At 33.1% G+C, this 21,670-nt stretch overlaps 1 protein-coding gene across 2 annotated transcripts in view; it reads left to right on the forward strand.

The window, feature by feature from the left end:
- Positions 1-21,670, forward strand: part of LOC123673441 (inactive dipeptidyl peptidase 10) — a 536,532-nt gene that overhangs the window by 11,988 nt on the left and 502,874 nt on the right. The window contains exon 2 of one of the 2 annotated variants that reach the window (XM_045607927.1): positions 8,031-8,228. The exons of the other annotated variant lie outside the window; for it this stretch is intronic. Within the exon in view, the coding sequence (XP_045463883.1) occupies positions 8,160-8,228 (69 nt within the window). The 5' untranslated portion in view covers positions 8,031-8,159. The remainder of the gene's footprint in view (positions 1-8,030; positions 8,229-21,670) is intronic. 2 annotated transcript variants of the gene reach the window in all.

A 21,670-nucleotide genomic window follows, 5' to 3' on the forward strand; every position in this document is an offset into this window, starting at 1 on the left:
ATACTTACTTTTCAGATCGTTTACAACAGTAGCTATTTGCTTCTGATTTTTCATGAGCGTTTTCTCATTTTTCTGTATGCTATTAAAATAGTTTCGATATAATTCTTCATCATCTGAATCTAACGTTCCGAATAATATTTTTGAAATTTTAACACCAAGATTAACTAATCCTCTTTTAGTTTTAATACTCTTATTAAGAATCTCTTCAAGGGCTTTAAAGTTTATCTCATTTGAATGTTGTTAATATTTATAATTTGCTGTCTGAGCAAAACCTAATTTTTGGTCTTTCAGATTTTCAATTTCCTTTTGATATTTAAAAATTATTTTTTCTATCCTATTAAAATCAATGTGATGAATCAATTGTAGATTCTTATTCGTAACATAGGCTTTTTCTAATAAAACGGGTTATATATTATTTTCTAAGGGAATGATTTCGAGTGCGTTTATTATGATAATTATTTTTGTCCATAGGATTATCATTGTTAGAGTAAGTAGTATACCATTTGTTTGGTCCATTTTTGAATCTGCAAATAAAATTTGAAACTTATTTTTTTCGTTGTTTCAATATTTTTTCATGATAAATATGTTTATTTTTATCGTCTTGAATACGATGTGAATCAATTTCTTTCGCATCTATCTTTTTGAATGCAGGATCAAGTTTTTTGTGATTGGGGCTTTGATATAGGTAGGGTTTTTATTAAGAGGGTGATCTTCTTTCTTTCTTTTCTATTGAGTCACTATCTAATTCAATTTGATGAAAACCTGACGCTAAATCGAGCGTTGTGAAATATTTCTTTTTTCCTAACTTATCTAAAATTGCATCGATTTGCGGTAAAGGGTATTTATCATCAATAGTCTTTTCATTTAATTTTCTATAATCAATTGCTATGCGCCATTTTTGTTTTTGTGATAAATCTTTTTTCTTTGGAACTACAACAACAGGAAAGGACCATGGTGAAATACTTGGTCTAATGATTTTCTTTTCTAACATATCATCGATTTGTTTCTTAATTTCCTCTCTATGTACTTCTGGGTATCGATAAATCTTACAATGAACGGGAACTTCATCTATTGTTCGAATTCTATGTTTAATTTTATTAGAAAAATTCAAGGGTTGACCCGGTAATTGAATTGCATCTTTGTTAGTTTGTAAAATTTTCATTAAGTGATTACTTATTTTGGATTCCAGATGGCTGAGGTCCACTGGTATTTTGATAGGATTTTGACAAACTTGTTGATATTTGAAAGGAACTTGACAAAATTCATTTTTTAAAATTTGATTTTTGAAATCTAACATTAATCCATACTTATTTAAGAAATCTGCTCCTATAAGTCCGTCATAATTCTTATGAAATTTATAAAGAATGAAAGGATGAAAGTCGTTTATTCTAAATTCAGAAAACAATGGTAACGATACTTTTTCATTCGACGTTTCTTGTCTCATGCAAGCAGTTAATGTAGTCGATTCATTGAAAATATTCTCAGGGAAATAATTATATGCAAATTTAGGATCAATCAAACCAACTGAGCAACCACTATCAATTAATAACTTACATCTAGGGTTTTTAAATTCAATAAATGGTAGCTGATTAGTATTATCTAAAGAAGAATTTAAGTCAATTCGTTTTCTAAAGTAGGGTCTTGAAAATTTCGTTCATTTGAGAAATTACTTTTCGATGTAGAAGGTTGTGAGAAAGAATTTCTCTTATTAGGATTTATATCAATATTAGTTAATTCTTCTACAAGAAAATCAGGGCTTCGATCATTATTATTATAGAATTTTCTCTGGGGATTATTTTGATATTGGGTTGAATAATTAAATCTTTTTTGCGGATAAACTCGTGTCTGTACTGACATTCTTTCAGGTGGTTAATGAGTATTAACTTGACGTTGCGTAAATTAGATCGGTCTCGGAGGAAATCTATGCTGCGTTTCATAATGCTGCGTTCGATAATTATCATTTGAAAAATGATTGTATTTGTTTGTATTATTGCGATGATCGGAATAATTATTTCTCGATACATTTTTATGTATAGGATTTTTATTTCGACTTCTGTCTAATAATTCATACTGAGCCATATTACATAAATTATCTTTCACAGCGTTTACGGTATTATCAAAGTTGAATGCATTGTTAGTAATCAAATAAGTTCGTAATTCTATTGGGGAATTCGATATCAATACTGTTTTACATATTTTTAAAATATTCGATTTATAAATTAATTTCTCTGGATCGGGCATAGGATCTGAATCTATTCTATAATTAATTCGAATTTTCAACGATATTATTCTATCAATGAAATTTAACATGTCTTCATGTGGCTCTTTTGCTAAAAATTGCAATTGATGAGTTAAGACATCTAAATTTATTTGATCTCCGAATTTTGTATTTAAGAATCGTTTAAGAACGTCCCCATTGTTAGGTATATCAGAAGTGTGATACCTCTGCTAATGCACGATCAGTAAGTTTCGATTTTACAACTGCGAAACAATAATCTTTAATTATTTGGGCTTCATTTGCAAACATGAATAAAAATTGTTCTGCGCTACGTAAGAACGAATGCAACTCATTTCTGAAAATCTAGGTAATAACATTCCAAATTTTTCTGGCAATGTTAGATCTATTCTTTCTTGAGCCATATTTATATTTTCTTCACGCTCTTTTTTACCTTTAAAATGCTTTACTGACGTAATCTTGATCAATTATTAATGCAATAAAGTAAAATATAGTAATCGGTTTTTTAAATGAGTAACCTAGGGAAAACTCTTATGTCGGTTTTTTAAAGAAACCTAGGAAAAACTATGATACAGTTTTACACACAAAACTATTAAAAAGGACTCTTTTTGTCCAGAATAAGTAAACTGGGAAGAAAGGATTGGAAAGGATTTTGCTCACCAAATTGTATTCTGTGAAGTCGTCACGGGGCGCTACTCAGGTGATCAGGGCTTCTGGGTGGTTTTCTACTCTCTATCCGGTTGTGCTGAACGGTTGAAACCGACATCCTGGGAAGATCGATGTTGATTAAGTTGGATTCTTGGATCACTGCAGGAACTTCTTCTTCTGGCAGGAAAGAATGGCACAATCAATGTCACCAAATTTTCTTCTCTAATAGGAACGGCACAATCCCATCAACTCGTCGCCAAATATGTTTTTGTGGTGGAAAACCTCATTTTTAAAAACAAAACGATTTATTTCGAATACAATGCGAGACAATATTTTCTTAATGAATACACAATCAATTCTTAATCAATTCTTCATGAGTACACAGATTCAGTCCCCTTTAGAGATTTTCTTATCTAAATTCTTAGGTGAATAACAATTCAATAACAAGTGAAACAAAGGGCTATTCATAAAGATGAAATGCTGAATCTGCAATTAGATACATTGTAATATGTAGTTCTTATGGGATTGAAGGAAAGGATCTATTTATTTAGTAAGGGTTCATATTATGTAATTATATATTATGATTGTCAAATATGTTAACCACGAATGCCACAGACGTAATTTTCCTCGTATAATTCAATAATTTGTTTTTTAAAAGGGACACTAGTCTCCATTTCCAACTAGCCAACATTCAAAGTTGATGGTTGCTATTTCGTCGGAGCTTCACGACATATTTATTTGGTTCAACATTTAGGAAAGTTTCCTGAGGAAAATAACACTGATGTATTTTATCCCTCAGATCCAACTAATGGAAATGTATCGCCTCATACACTCCTTATTTTGGTAGTTTGTATAGGACACCGATATCAAACCAGCAAAGATATTAGTCCCCGAAATTTCAGGTACCAATGTTTGTAAGTACTTAGGAGCAGCTTTCTACAATTTGTATTCGCATTGAAGCGTCTATTATCTCCAGACTCTTCGAATTCTAAAAATTATTTGATACCAAGACATTTCCTGATTTCTCTTAATTACTCCTGAATTGGTAGGTACATTACAAATATTATTGTCAAAACGCCTTAAACGTAGCGCACAACATACATAAAAAAATGGTTTCAACAATTGTAGAAGCGAAGGTCAAAGGATCAATTATACAGGGTGAGTCTTTGACTAATACATATATTTCAACCGAAGATTCTTGAGGTCAAAAGAAACACTTTTTTCCTTATAATTTTTTCCGATTCGGCCCGGTTACAAAGATACAGGCCGTTGAAAATCGATAAAAAAAAATGTGATTTTCGGCTATATCTCGTAAATGGTTCTATCGAAAGAAATGATTTTTGGAATTTAGCTTTTCCTTGATGTGATACCTACATCTTTTCCGAACACTTGATTCCCTACACATCTTTCAGTTTCTTCATTATGAAGATTACATCCCATTAAAAATACCAGAAATTCGAAGAACCCAACTCTTAAAACTAATTTGAACGTTCATTGAATAATATTTGGCTACTTCGAAAAATAAAATTATTCTTCATATTTTCTCGTACAAAGCACCGTTTTCGAGTAACTCGATTTAAAAAAAAAATTATCTGTGAAATTCAAAAAATTTGGTTCTTTGGCTAAATGCAACTATGTTCTGTTGTGGAAAAAAACCACAGAAATAAATATTCACTATGTCATGTCTCAGATTTTAGAATTGAAGTACTAGCCAACTTAGTTTGAAAATGAAGTTATTTGAATAAGCTCTCCTCAACTCCTCGATTTGACTACAAATTACTGAGCTTTGGCACAGCTCTGCTGATAACATTCATCATCAAAGTTTACAGATACATGAATTAAACAAAAAGTATTCCTCAAATTGAACTATCTTTTTATATGAGGGACTAATGACATGAATATACGATAAGAAGATACTTCATTAAAACCAACATTCTATTTTGAAAAGTCCTGATTACCCATAAAGCCCATGATCAAAAAATTCTTCACAAAATAGTCCCATTACAATGACAACAATCAATATTCCACTAAAGACTGCTGCTATCGTACAATACTGTATTCTTCTTCTGGTCATATCATTCAAACTCACATCGAAACATACCACTAGGTACATACTAGACAACTTTTCATGTGATTGAGATTAAATACTTTTATTTTTTTGCTATTCCATAAATTCATCCTAGACCATATGATTGACATACTTCCAAGGGTGCCATAATTGTTTTAATGTGAAAACAAATTAGGTGAGTTAAAAGAAACAGGATATTCAATTGTGGATATTTATATTGAATACTTCTCATTTATTTAAAACGGCAAAATCAAGATAAATCAAGTAGTAGAGTTGGCTATAATGTAGGTACATATTGTAGTATAAATTTGATCACAAGTGGAACATTTTCCATTGATTACAGAGCTATAGCCCATAACATTTCATTTCAATATTTTCACACTGATGGCTTCAAAATTATTGATGCAGATCAATATTTTTATGAGATAGTTTGAACAAATGAAATGATTCATTCAATAAAGAAATTGCTCTCTATCAGAATGCACACTCATTTATTTTGTATCCATACAATTATTTTGGAAATTGTTCTAAAATTTCTTGAAAATATGTATGGAACTTCAATATTCTGTTGGGTTTCTTCAAATCTTCGATGATATTCATTTTATTTTAACATAATATCAATTATTATATAACAATAACAGTATATACTGTAAATCAATATTTTAGGTTAGAACATAGATTATTCGAACTGCGGAGTTTAAATTTGCAACACTCGAAATTTGAGGTTCAAACTTAAAACCACAGACTATTAGTCTGTGTTAGAACTTTCACAGATGAATATTATTTATTTGAGAATGTAAGGTTAAATGGCAATTCTTGTACGAAATGAAATAAACAACGATATATTATAAATGCGATATAATAAATGAAGAGATATGAATTATTAAAATCAAAACTGATATGGGTGGTAGCGGTAGCGACTTCAAATCGTTATGATTCCCGAATCTTCGGTCAAAATATATGTACAGGGTGGGCAAATTTCGATGTTTTAGTACTACAACTTTGAAAGCAGAGGACATAGACAAAGTCTGATACCCCATTCTCGGTCTCTTTTTCTGAGAAACTAACAAGGGTAGTATTCATTTTTGGCCACCTTCTTTTGTATTCGAGTTATAAGCGAAAATTGGAAAAATGTCGATATCGAAAAACATTCATATCTCCGCTGATTCTGATGATAGAGCTCTGAAATTGAAACATTATACAGGCACTTTTTTACGTAGAAACCAGTGGCGTGCTCGTATTTTCTAAATTGTTTTTAATTACGAAGCTATGACCCAAAGTTATCTTTTTTCAAATAGGAACACTAAATTTCTGTTCCATTTTTTGAAAGCTTAATTTTTCCTGATTTCAAAAATATATAACATCGTATGGTTTGTATTAAAATAAATAACAGAAAATTGTCAAAAACGTTTTTTTACCTGAGAGTCTCAATATTTCTATGGTTTCAACTGTTGATGAGAACAGAAAATTGAGCTTTCTATAACAAGAGCTGTGTCCTTCCGTCAATATGATTATTTCTATGCTTTTTACTAATTTCTACAAAATTCGAATCTAGATTTATTTTACAAAAATAGTTTCGAAAATATGAATGAACTCGGAAAAAATTTCCTAGGTAGCTTGAACACAGTTTCAAATATTCATGTATTGATTTCGGTGCGAAATATCGAGAAGAGGTGTCGACTGTGCATTGTGCAATTGTTGTCATTATTAGGTATTAGGTTAAATATTATTTCTTGTTTGTTTCTTTCGTAATTAAATTGTTGAGTTCAATCATATATGCGTTGTTTCATATGCTATTTACAAAGGATTGGTACTTGTCCGTATTCATTCTGGAGACCTATGTAAATAATCTTTACATACATCCATCCCAATACAACTCTTTCGATTGAAACGTTGGATATTGTGGATCTTTTCGTTATTTCCAAATCAATTTTTAGATAAAAAATTTATAAAACATATCGTGATTCGAATTTTATAGAAATTGGTAAAAAGCATTGAAATCTACGGAAGAGACTGCTCTTATTATAGAAAGCTCAATTTTTCTGTGCTCATCATCAGTGGAAACCATAGAAATATTGGGGCTCTTAGGTGAAAAAAGGTTTTTGACCATTTTCTATTATTTATATTGATACGAATCATACGATGTTATATATTTTTGAAATCAGGAAAAATTAAGCTTTCAAAAAATGGCACAGAAATCTAGTTAACTTTGGATCATAGCTTCATAATCAAAAACCCTTTTGAAAATACGATCACGCCACTGGATGCAACGTTAAAAAGTACCTGATGTATAATGTTTTAATTTCAGAGCTCTACCATCAGTATTAGATATAAATGTTTTTGGATATCGCCATTTTTCCAATTTTCGCTTATAACTCGAAAACAAAAGAAGGTGATTTTCGGAATATAGTTTTTTATTGATGTGATGAATATTTTCCAAACATAAAATTCCATCAAAATCTGATCAATCGCAGAAGGCCCGCTCTACTCAGTAAGAAAAAAAAATCGAATCGGAAAAAATAATAAAGGAGCAAATGTTTCTTTTGACCTAAGAAATCTTTGGTTGAGACATATGTAGATACAAGTCGAGGACTTATCCTGTATAGTATGCTTCATAGTGGAAAGTAGCAATTACAACCCATTTTTCAGTCGTCAGTGCCCATAATGGACGTAGATTCTAATCCAGCGACTTGGCAAAATAATATCCGGGATCCGATGGTCTTATTCAAATTGTATCGGTCAGTCGGTGAATATACAATAACCGTTACAAAATTGATGACTTTCAATAATCAATTGAATTTTTTTCTTTCTTTATGATTTTCTATTTCGAAGTCATATTTGAGGTCAAACTGGATTTCTCGAAAGGACTACTTCCTGGTTATAAACATCTCGTTAATATTTGTGGGTTGTTGATATGTGACCAAATTAACAGACCCCTATTATTCCCTACTATTGAAAGAGGATATTGACAAAACACGGAAAAGAAAATAGAATAAGGTTGAAATGGGATAGATACATTCATATGAGATCAGAATTGATTTAAGTCACGTATCATATTATCAAGTATAACATTTTTAGGTGAATATTCTCTGCATGTATATGATCAACATGAACCTGGTAATTATTTCATGAGCTTGAAAAATTCTATTTGATTTTGACGAAAAATATGTTAATCCAGCAAGGAATTTGTGAAGAGTTTTCGAGAATATGAACACAGTTCAAAGCAGTGGTGCCGATGGGCACGGAAATGGATCCAAAAAGAATCGACAAGACGAGGTACCTTTTTTTCTAGCTTTATAAGAATCAATGATTTATACCGTTTTTGAAATGTTTCGATTTTTTCATAAAGTGAACAGAACCTGATGTTTTCAAAATGTGTTGGGTATTTTCTCAACTTTATTCAAAATAAAAAACGTTCTTTTGTTTACGAATAATATATTCACTTATGATGGTTATGTAAGTGGACTGTATAATGGACTAAATATCTTGCGTTCCTGCATAGACTCACAGGGTGTCAAGTGGTTTCATGTGGGGTTGACTGCACACGGCCCTACAGTTTCTAGAAAAATCTATGAAATCCATAGGCGGAGTATGATAAGGGTTCAAATTGATGATACTAATTCTAAACATACCGCCCACCTTGAAAGCTTCAGCTTTGAAAACAAATGAAAATGTTATCAAAATACATACATATTCAAAATATACAGGTTGAGTCTTTGACTTGTACATATATTTCAACCAAAGAATCCTGAGGTCAAGAGAAACACTTTTTTCCGATTCGGCCCGGTTACAAAGATACAGGCTGTTGAAAATCAATAAAAAATGTGATTTTCGGCTATATCTCGACAATGGTTTTATTGAAGGAAATGATTTTTGGAATATAGCTTTTCCTTGATGTGATACATCTTCTCCAAACACAAGATTTCCTACACATCTTTCAGTTTCTTCATTATGAACATTACATCACATGAAAATACCAGAAATTCGAAGAACCCAACTCTTAAAAGTAATTTGAACGTTCACTGAAGAATATCTGGCTAATTTGAAAAATAAAAGTACTCTTCATATTTTCTCGTACAAAGCACCGTTTTCGAGTAACTTGATCTTAAAAAAAAATTATCTGTAAAATTCAAAAAATTTGTACTTTGGCTGAATGCAACTCTGTTCTGTCGTGGAGAAAACACAGAAATGAATATTTACTATGATGTCATGTCTCAGTTTTCAGAATAGAAGTACTAGCCAACTAAGTTTGAAAATGAAGTTATTTGAATAAGCTCACCTCAACTCTTCTATTTGATTACAAATTACTGAGCTTTGACACAGCTCTGATAATAAAAAAATACTTCATTAAAATCAACATTCTATTTTGAAAAGTTTGAAATGTTTTCACAAAATAGTCCCATAATAATGAAAACAATCAATATCCCACTTAAAAATGCTGCTATCGAACAATACTGTATTCTTCTTCTGGTGATTCAAACTCACATCGAAATATACCACTAAGTACATACTAGACAAATTTTCATGTGATTGAGATTAAATACTTTTATTCTTGTGCTATTCCATAAATTTATCCTAGAGCATATGATTGACGTACTTCCAAGATTGCCATAATTGTTTTAATATGAAAACAAATTAGGTGAGTTGAAAGAAACAGGATATTCAATTGTGGATATTTATATTGAATACTTCTCATTTATTTCAAACGGCAAAATCAAGCTGAATCAAGTAGTAGAGTTAGCTATAATGTAGGTACATATTATAGAACAAATTTGATTTCAAGTGGAGTCTAACATTTTCCATTGGTTACAGAGCCATAAAACTTCATTTCCATATTTTCACACTAATGGCTTCAAAAATATTGATGCAGATCATTATTTTTATGAGATAGTTGGAACAAATCAAATACTCCATTTCATAAAGGAATCACTTTCTATCAGAATGCACACTCATTTATTTTGTATCCACACAATTATTTTGGAAATTGGAACTGCTGTGTTTGAATTTGCAACATTCGAAATTTGAGGTTAAAACCACAGACTACTAGTCTGTGTTAAAACTTTCACAGATGAATATTATTTATTTGAGAATGTAAGGTTAAATGGCAATTCTTGTACGAAATGAAATAAACAACGATATATTATGAACGCGATATAATAAATGAATGGATTTGAATTATGAATATCATAGCTGAGCTAATATGGGTGGTAGCGAGCTCAATTCCTTCTGATTATCGAAAATGGAATAGAAAGTCAACAGAAAAATATTTAATCTTTATCGTCAATGAAATTGGAATAACTGATTTATTATATTATAAGTACTACTTTGTTCAACAAATGGAAAGTTAAAAGTGAGTTTATGATGGTTTTTTCTTATTACTATAGTAGCTTATTTCCTAGGTTCAAATCGTATATTAAATACTTGCGAAAACTTCAGTGTTCCGGTTACCAGGGGTGAATTAGCTCATTATGAAAATTTAAAATGGCTATATCTTTTTAACAGGAATCGGAAAAAATGTTAAATGAAAAAAGTGTTTCTTTCGACCTCAAGAATCTTCGGTTCAAAGACTCACCCTGTATACATACATACATAAAGTCATTATGAAAATGGTTATATAAAACAATTTAATTTTTAATTTCCACATGATATGATACCATGATCGCATGTGTTCCGTCGTCGATAACACTCATCTCGTCGTTGTCTCTTCGGATTATCGTTTTTTATTATCAATAATTTCGTTTAAATTAGGGAATGTTATCATCTAAGATTGTATAAGTGTCGAATGGTGAATTTTTCTTGTCTTAATTGAAAATTCTCGGTGATTTTCAGCGGTGATTCAGTTTAAATAGTGACTCACCGCAGGACATAAACATTACCATCTGGTTAACCTGGTGATATCATACCGAGAATAAGGATTCCTCACACGTTGATTCCACTTTGTCTGGTATCTGCAAATTGTGCGATGATAATTTCATTGTTGATAATAAATCGATTCAATGTTATTTTTGTGATGCAAGTTTCCACCTTCAATGTGTCAGAGTGAAGGATGCTCTCTGGAGGGTAATTGCAGAGTCAAGCAATGTATTTTTCCTGTGTAGAGCTTGTACGAAGTCGCTGGAATCCAAGAAGAACATCAGAGATGAGGATAAAGGAAAAGACGAAAATCTTAGCTCAATAAGGTGTATGATACAGGAAATAATGGACGAGCATACCAAATCCATTAAAGATGAATTTGAGAAAAAATACTCCGCTCTTCAGGAAGAGGTGACATCTTTGAGGGAGAGTAATGTCGAATTCATTGGCTTGTTGTCTTCGGTTAGCTTTCGTGGGTCAAGATTCCTTTGACGAGCGAACAAGCGATAGAATTACCACCAGTTCTTGAAAAAAAGGTTACAAGTGGACAACCGAATCGTAGGCCCAAGAATTTACCAGTTGCACCAGCGTTGTCAACAGTGGAGGATAACCCAGAGCCCAGAAACCCGGAAGCCTCTCACAGTGCGGTTAAACGTCTAGTAAGTAAGGATGTACTTAGAGGAAATGGAAAATCCAATCAACTTGTCAAGGCAGCCCCCAAGGGGAGGAACTGGATTTGGATTGGAGGACTGGATGCTGGTATAACACCTGAGAATATACTGACTTATGCAAAGGAGAGATGGCCGGATAGAGACCTGCTTTGTTACGATCTGAAATCTAAGAACCCGAAGAAATCATTCAAATTTGAAAGCAGTGATGTGGGTTTCGATGATCTGCTTCACCCGGAGGCGTGGCCTGAGGGGCTTTTGATCCGTAGATTTCAACTCAACTCGTGATCTTATTTGTTTGCCCTCTGTAAGTTGTGAAAATGCTGTAACTGTTCCTTCCAATGTTATTCCGAGTTATTTGTCTTGTTACTACCAGAATGTGAGAGGTTTACGTACTAAACTAAAAGATCTGTCACATTCAGTATTAAGTTCGAACTACGATGTTATATTTCTAACTGAAACATGGTTATCATCGGATTTTACTGATTCTGAGCTAGGTATGGAGGGTTACAGGGTTTTTCGTAGAGACCGAGACTCTTTAACTAGTGATAAAATTATGAGGGGTGGTGTTTTGATAGCGGTAAGAAATTCCTTTAAAGCCCATGTCTTGCCAACTGTTAATGTTGATTTAGAGCAAATATTCGTTATTTTGGATTTAAGTTCTAATTCTGTGATTTTGTCTAATGTTTATATTCCGCCGATTAGTATATCATATATTTATGAAAAGTATTCCAACGATTTGGAACTGATATCTGATAGATTCCCAATTGCAAATCACATATGTTGTGGTGACTTCAATGCTCCAGGTGATTGTTGGTCTCCAGATAGAACCGAATAACGAACTTTTTCTCAACCTCAAACCTTATTGTCCGAATACATGGCTTCACTCAACTTATCACAGGTAAATAATGTTAAAACACTAACGGAGTTATATTAGATTTGATTCTTTCTTCGTTCGATAGCGTGAGACTGGATACCGCCTGTGACACTTTGCTTCCCTGTGATTAACATCATCCGATTCTCTGTTTTGATGATATGTTGGGTATTCTAGGGTTGAATCAGGAACCAACTGAAACATGATTATAGACAGGCTAATTTCGCTGCTATACTTGACTGCTTGCATGATGTCGAATGGTCTAACGTGGTTGATGATGACATTCATTCCAGTATTGGTATATTTTAATATTTAATGAATAAACTGATACAAAGATTTGTTCCTAAAAGTGTCAAATTACGCCACACCTATCCATGCTGGTTTTCAGCAGAATTAAAAAACCTTATTTTTGCCAAAAAGGCGGCCCATAGAGCTTTTGAAAAGTCTGGTCGAATAAAGGATTATTGGGAATTCAGTAAAGTCAAAAATATTTGTGAAATGAAAGTTACGGAATGCTTCGAAACCTACATCGAATCTGAAGAGAAATCTGTCCGTGAAGATCCAAAATATTTCTGGAAGTACATCAATGACTGAAATGTGATAAAGGTCTACCTATCTCCATGTACCTTGATTCGAGGGCCACAAGCGATCCTCAGGAGATAGCAGATTTATTCGGGTCTTATTTTTCTCGTACATTCAAAAAGTCAAATAAAAGGGTTATAAATGTTAAGTATGATCATTCGGTTGACTTATCTATGTTCAGTTTCACAACTTATGAAGTTCAACAAGAACTGAACGCACTTGCTGATAGTAATAATTCGGGACCAGATAAGATTTCATCTATGTTTCCAAAAAGATGTGGTAAAAGCCTGGCCATTCCTTTGTGTCGTTTATTCAACCTTCCGATCGAGGTAGGAATCTTCCCTGAGATTTGGAAATCTGTTTATGTTATCCCTGTTTTTAAGAGTGGAGACAAGAGTGATGTCAAAAATTATAGACCAATTTGTAAGCCCTCTTATATACCTAAGATATTTGATTCCTTGGTCACAAAAAAAATACGCCTCTTTTCAAACAAATATTTATAAAGGAACAACATGGCTTCATAGACGGGAGATCGGCGACAACAAATTTGGTAACTTATGCAGACATTATTATAGGTGCTATGAAAGGTAGAGCTCAAGTTGATTCAGTTTACACCGATTTCGCAAAGGCCTTCGATTCGGTTGCCCATTGGTTACTAATAGAGAAGTTGAAAAAACTTGGGATTCGCGAACCATTTCTGAGTTGGTTGTCTGCTCGGATTCAGGGAATCAGGCTGAAAGTACGAGTTTATGATGCCTTATCCAGTGAGTTCTTGGCTGAATCCGGTGTTCCTCAGGGCTCCCCTTTGTCACCATTGCTCTTCTTATGTTTCATTAACGACATAGGTAGCTTTATAAGGTTTTGCTATTTCCTTCTTTTCGCTGACGACTTAAAGTTATTCCGCAGTACAAAAAGTATACATGATTGTAATCTACTTCAAGAAGATTTAAATGCTCTTACGAAAAGGTGCCGTTTCAATGAGATTGAGCTCAACATCGATAAATGTAAAATCATGAGATTTCACAGATCACGAGAAAATATACAGGGTGTTTCCTAAACATGCGGCAAAAATTCAGGGGGTTGTTCCTTGGACTATTCTAAGAATATTTTGTCCCTTGATGATTTTTGAAAAACCTATTTGTTTCGAAGATATAGGGGAAACAAAATTTCAGATAATAACATTTTATTATGAAAAATTACATGAAAATTCAACTCAACCTACAAAAACTGTTGAAAATGACCACCTCTAGCCAGCATACAAGCATCCAATCTTCTCGTCATTGACTGCCGAACCCTTTCAAAAACACCAGGATCATTTCTTATTAAGTTACACCCAGCAATGATCCGATTTCGCAAGTCTTCCACATTTTCTACTGGAGTGGTATAAACTAATGATTTTAGATGGCCCATAGGAAATAATCGAAAACTGGCCGTTTTTAGTAATTGGAATGTTGTTAAACAAATTTAAAAATCAATTGTATCTACTTAGTAAACACAGTGTGGTACGCATTTTCATTTAAACTATTATTAATTTTAAAAATATGAAAAATGTTGTTCGCCCTGTATCTTCGAAACAAAGAGGTTTTTCAAAAATCATCCAAGGACAAAACATGCTTAAAATAGTCCAAGGAACAACCCCCTGAATTTTTGCCGCATGTTTAGGAAACACCCTGTAGAATTTAATTACCGGATAGACGATAAAGTACTGGAGACTGTAACGGTTATGAGGGATCTCGGGGTAATTCTAGACGAAAGATTTGACTTCATTGAGCAGGTTCAATATATAACAGGAAGAGCATTGAGAATATTAGGTTTTATAAAAAGAAGCATGACTGGCTTTGAAGATATTCAGGCAATCAAATTAGTTTATATAGCTCATGTAAGATCAATATTAGAATATGCTACTGTCGTATGGTCACCATTGTATGATATTCATATAAACAGTTTAGAACGAGTGCAAAAAAAATTCCTAAAGTGGATTGCCTTCAAACTTCATATTCCAAGCTCGGATATTAATTATGATGAACTTTATGATATGCTGGAACTTCAAGAACTCAATAGTAGAAGAAAAAACATTGATTTAATGTTTGTCTACAAAATATTGAATAATTTCACCGATTGCTCTTATGTGCTTGAGAGAATTGGCCTTAGTGCCAATACAGTCTCCCTTAGGAAGAGGGAACAATTTTTATTAATTTTTGTCCCACTAACTACAGTTTCCACAAGCCTATTGATAGAGCCTCAAGAGAGGCTCATAGCCGAGATATTGACTTGTGGACAATGTCTATTTTTGACATGAAGAAATATCTCACATGTTCTACATAATTTTATATTCTACTCTTAGTTTCTTTTTTGTTTTATTATTACTATTATGTTATATTTTTCAATATTGTTTATGTCTAGGTTCAGTTATTTTCTGGTACATCTGTAAAATGGCTTGTTACGTTTGATTAAATAAATAAATAAATGAATAAATTTGTACAACGGAAAGAAAAATTTCAGAAATCCTTTTGTCAAAGTCAATTTTCTTCCATGCGTAAAGGACATAGTTTTAGTAATGCACCATTAAGTATACCTTTACTTGTTTTCACATTCATTACTCGCACAATGTGGTCTTTGCCAGGAAAAAGTTCGGTTATTCTGCCTAGTTGTCATTTCAATGGTGAAGTATTCTCGTCCCGCATTAGTACCAAAGAGCGAATGAATCACCCATAGATGTATCAATAATAAGTCTATGGAATCACCAATAAGGAAATGACAGGTTTTAAGGCATGAAGACCGTCAGAATTGTCTGACAAAGGGATAGACTCTTCTAATTCTTTTACATATCTTTCCAGTATAAAAAAATGATTTTCTTCATTGTATGAATCAAAAAATTTCTCAACCGATGTGAGTTTTTTCTTGGCATTTCTGCGTTTAATATCGTTAGTTGCCATTTCTTTTCAATAAAATTAAAAACGATAAGGGATATTGGTTTGATGGTACAATAACTTACTTCCTTTTCTTCCCGAATTTGCCTTATTATGGCGACACACTCACTACTGCACAATATTTGCGATGCACTTCTCGACACTGAACTTAAGAGTTAACAACACCTTTTCTGCTTGATAATGTGCTAATGAGTCTTTTAGAACCACTGGAATCTTCTTCGTCGTCAAGGATTAGAGGCCCCTTTAGTATCAATATTGTTGTGGAGTAATGATTTTAATCCGGCTTCTCGAGCACCAATGTTGTGGATAATCGATTTTTATCCGGTGTCTGACTTTCCAATGTTTAGCTATTGTAATCCGGCCCCTGGGTGGACAATGTTGCGGAGTAACGATTTTAATTCGGCTCCGGATTGCGGATTAACGATTTTAATCCGGCTCGAAGGACCAATGTTTCGTACTACGATTAGTTTATCGCGGTTTATCAACTCAATCTTTGGGATTGAGCCTGTTATGACCAAATGGTATGGCCACAACTCAAATATAATAGATGTTCTATAAAAAATTCTGTATTTATCTACTCTGAGATAATCGTAGTGAAGAAGGATAGGTCCAGGCTAAGACTGAAACTATTTCTTGCACTGAGTTTATTTTCTTGTTATCCAACTTGATAGCAAGAACTTGTTACAAGTTTATACACTGTTAAGTATACAAAAGTAAATATGACCTTCTACATTTGAAGGGATTACCCTCTTTAACTCGAAGTACTCACACTAATTAGTGAACAGATAATAGATGTAAAAGTGGTTACAACATATTTAAATACTTTTAAATGAACATTAAATCATCCCTTAATTTGGGAAGTAGGAAATATAGGTTTTCCATTGGCTACTCATATTCTACACAAAAAAAAGTGGAGAATTTAGGGATGGGCCTATGTGGGTGGAAGGAGAAAACGGAGACAAAACTATTACATAGAGCACCATACGAAGTATATACATAGCAAAGTCCAACCAATATTTTTAGGTATCTGTGACGAAAGGGGATCCGATAGATCGGCTAAGGTGACCTTGACCATTCATAGATCAAAGGTTTTTCATTTAAATGACTCAAATAAAGCTCTAACATTCCTTCACGCATAGAAACTAAAACATATTGGTCTTTTTGGGTTCAGATTCATGACTAGGAGAGAGGTATGAGGATTTCATGCGAATTCTTCGTCTTAATTTCCAACAGATGGGAAACATGAATCGATTTCTAAAACGTTCCTTGTCGTAAGAACCAAAAAATGGGAAAATAGATCAATTGTCTATCCATTACTTTCACATGAGACCCAACATACTCCCCCCCTTTGAAGCAACAAGGTTCAAAGCAAAGTTCATTCCTTTCGAATCTGAATGTTAAAAATGTGGAAAGCTTGTCAAGGTACCACCAATAAAGAAATGGCCCGGTGTCAAAGAAAGTTCTATCATTTGGATCTGATGACATGGGTGATAAGGGACGGGAATTTAATATCGCTTCTATTTCGACCACAAAGGTTTCTAATTGTTCAAATGTCAATAAAATATCACCAACTATATGGAGGAGATGTTGTTTGAACGATTTAACTGCTGCCTGCTAAATACCGCCGAAATGGGGAACTTGTGGGGTATAAAATGCCAAGAAAATTTTTCACAATCGCAATATTTTTGAATCAACTTAGTGTGATTTTCAGAGATGAACAATTTATGCAGTTCGTGAAGCTTATTATTGGCACCTACAAAATTTGATGCATTAGCGGAATAAATCGCGATTGATTTTCCTCTTCTGGAAAAAATACGTATCAGGATTGCTGAGAAGGCTTTGTGTTTAGTGGGTGCACTGGTCAAAAGATCGCTGACATAAAAATCCCGCTTATACACAGCCGCTGCGATAGGATGCTGGGTGCCATCGTCTTCCCCGTGAATTGCGAGAATTGACGCCGATGCCATATGTCACGGTATCAAGGTTGTGTTTCTCAATCGGAACACCGGGTTTGTCGCGAAATGGAACCTTTTGGTAGGACGAATCTTTAAAATGTATAAGGATTTGCCGATAAATTTTCCCAATATCTGCGGTCAAAGCAAAACAATGGGAACGAAAGCGCGTACACTGAACGAAAAGAGTACGTAAATAGGTACAACGAAAATGTACGTTGGGCCAATTTATTTATTCATCAAAATAAAGCCAGTGGATGCGTCCATTGGGCAAACGAATTATCGTACATTAGTAGTATGTACCGAATGTGCGTAAATATTACTACTATGATACATCACAACGTATGATTCATCGACCGAATGAATCAGTTTCGTTGTCCCAATGAAATTTGTTCATTGGGTTAACGAACGTTGTACGTCAATTCAACGTACGATTTGGTTGAATCAATGTACGATATTTATTATTGGAATGAACGAGTTCGTTATCTCAATGAATGAGTTTCGTTGTTGGAATGAAATTTGTTCATTGTATCAACCAACTTGGTACGTTAATTAGACGTACGTATTAATTGAACAATACTATTCCGTTTTGCAAAAAGTTGAGAAAATCGTCATTAAAGGTTCATACTCTTTTTATTTTGAATAAAATTATTGGTTTATAATTTTATCCAAAATAAAGTAGTAGGAACCTTCTACGGAGCTAACCCATTATGGTGAAAAAAAAAAAAAAAAAAAATTTATATATATATATATATATATATATATTTTTTTTTTTTTCACCATAATATATATATATATATATATATATATATATATATATATACTTCTTTTTTTTTTTTTCCTTCAATCACCATATAGGGCAGGTAACTCCTAGTGCCGGGCATTTTTTTTGCCAAAGCGCTTCAGAGGGACGTTAAGAACTTCCTCACAAGCCTCGTGTTTGCGAGGATTACTTCTTTCTGCGCTGTGCTTACAAGCTCTCTATCTAAGCCCAGTCTCAGCGTGTTCTCAAGCAGATGTTTTTCCACCAACCCATTTGTTGACATGACCAGCGGGAGTATAGCAGTCGATTTCAGGCCATATATCGTCTTCATCTCAAATGCCAGATCGTGATATTTCGTCAGTTTTTCGACGAACGCTTTAGTCATATTGTCATCGGCCGGGATAGTGACGTCGATAGTGACGATATATATATATATACATATATATATATATATATATATATATATATATATATATATATATATTTATATATATATATACAGGGTGTTTCATCATAAACTGGACAAACATATACATTCGTGTAGAGGACATCGAGAGAATCATTTTTGCCTTATACAATATATCCCGTTTTCGACGCATAAGCGAGATACAGGGTGTTAAACGTCAATTTTGAGCAATATTTTTATGGCTGTGGTCAGTTTTGTATAACACTCAAAGAAACGGTTTTTGGTGAAATCTCAGTATTTTTGGGTCCTCTATTCAGAAAAGTTGATGAAATCCGAAAAAAGAATTACAAAATGGCGGAAAACCTGCAACGTTCCAAATTTTTTTTTCCGGTGGTCAAATTGAATTTTAGTTTCTGAATGAACACAATTTTCTAAGAATTTCTGTGCAAAAATTTTTTCAAAAATCGAACACAAATTTTTTTTTACATGTCTACAGCGATAAAAAAATTTCACCCGAAATGGATGGAATTTTGTACAATTGTACTCCTTCAATTATCAATCACGAATATGAAAACAGAATTGTAAAATATTAAACGGTTTCGTTACTACAGCCATTCAAATGTTTCGTTCAAACCTCCAAATAAAATTTAGAATGGCTTCTTAGAGTCAAAATTATTAAATTATTGCTATTTCCAAAAATTCCGGATGCTAAAATGTATTTATACAAAAGAAATTCGGTGAAACTTAGTTGGGAGTCGAACCCTCGATTCCAACGTAAGTATTAATGAAGAAATTAAGACAGTTCTAAGGATATTAATATTCGTTGCTAAGCAACGGAAGTTCGTAGCTCATAGAATTCTACTGGTTATTTGAATTTCACTGAATATAATTTCGCAAGTATCGTGACACGAGTATTGGAAACGAAAATGAAATATTCTCTTTTGGAAAAAAATGATATTGTGAAGGCTTATTATGAAGCGAATTGCTCAGGCAGAAAAGCATGGGAAATTTACTCCCGCAGATTTCCAAGCAGAAATTTGCCAACATCAAAACTTTTTATGAAACAGTACGCAAATTACGTGAAGAAGGAAGTTTGCACCGGAAAAAGAAGGAAACAATAAGAACAAACGATGATCGCATCCTTAATTTAGTAGGAGATAACCCAATGATTTCAACAAGAACTCTTTCGAACCACCCTCCAGTGAATAAAAGTAAAACTACTGTTTGGAGAGTACTCAAAAGGAACAGCTTCCATCCGTTCCATTTCCAACTTTGCCAAACTTTAGAAGACGGTGATTTTCATAGAAGAAAAGAATTCTGTCAGTTTATTTTGAGAAGAGTACGTGGAAATAGGGATTTTCTCCATCAAATTTTATTTACGGATGAAGCTATGATACTTTTCATAGGGATGGTTTCTTCAACAGAAAAAAATAATATTTTATGGCATAGAGAAAATCCGCATGCTACGGTATCAAAAAATAGCCAGAAGAGGTTTTCATGTTTGGGCGGGAATAAAAAATAAATTCATTATCGGACCATACATTCTTCCTCAAACATTGACTGGAAACGGCTATTATCACTTCCTGACGGAGATTCTGCCAGATCTTCTTGAAGATTTTCCGCTGAGTCAGATTATATTCAGTGAAATTCAAATAACCAGTAGAATTCTATGAGCTACGAACTTCCGTTGCTTAGCAACGAATATCAGAACTGTCTTAATTTCTTCATTAATACTTACGTTGGAATCGAGGGTTTGACTCCCAACTAAGTTTCACCGAATTTTTTTTGTATGAATACATTTTAGCATCCGGAATTTTTGGAAATAGCAATAATTCAATAATTTTGACTCTAAGAAGCCATTCTAAATTTTTTTTGGAGGTTTGAACGAAACATTTGAATGGCTGTAGTAACGAAACCGTTTAATATTTTACAATTCTGTTTTCATATTCGTGATTGATAATTGAAGGAGTACAATTGTACAAAATTTCATCCATTTCGGGTGAAATTTTTTTATCGCTGTAGACATGTAAAAAAAAATTTGTGTTCGATTTTTGAAAAAATTTTTGCACCGAAATTCTTGGAAAATTGTGTTCATTCAGAAACTAAAATTCAATTTGACCACCGGAAAAAATAATTAGGAACGTTGCAGGTTTTCCGCCATTTTGTAATTCTTTTTTCGGATTTCATCAACTTTTCATAATAGAGGACCCAAAAATACTGAGATTTGACCAAAAACCGTTTCTTTGAGTGTTAAACAAAACTGACAACAGCCATAAGAATATTGCTCAAAATTGACGTTTAACACCCTGTATCTCGCTTATGCGTCGAGAACGGGATATATTGTATAAGGCAAAAATGATTCTCCCGATGTCCTCTACACGAATATATATGTTTGTCCAGTTTATGATGAAACACCCTGTATATATATATATATATATATAAAAAAATAATAATAAAATGGTTTATTCTGTAAGCTACAGGGTATAAACATATAATCACAGAGGCGTGAGCCTGTACGTGAATACTAAATAAACAAAATATAATACAATAGCCGGTATTCAAATAATTCCACAAATCAAAATCAAATTCCAACAACATATCCTAACAAAAGATACAATATTCAACAAAAAGTTAAGAGTACATCATCCACAGTATAATGATCACCGATGAGTGCAAATTTTATACGTATA

This window comes from Harmonia axyridis, chromosome 1 (assembly GCF_914767665.1).
Source record: "Harmonia axyridis chromosome 1, icHarAxyr1.1, whole genome shotgun sequence".
NCBI classification, from domain to species: Eukaryota; Metazoa; Arthropoda; class Insecta; order Coleoptera; family Coccinellidae; genus Harmonia; species Harmonia axyridis.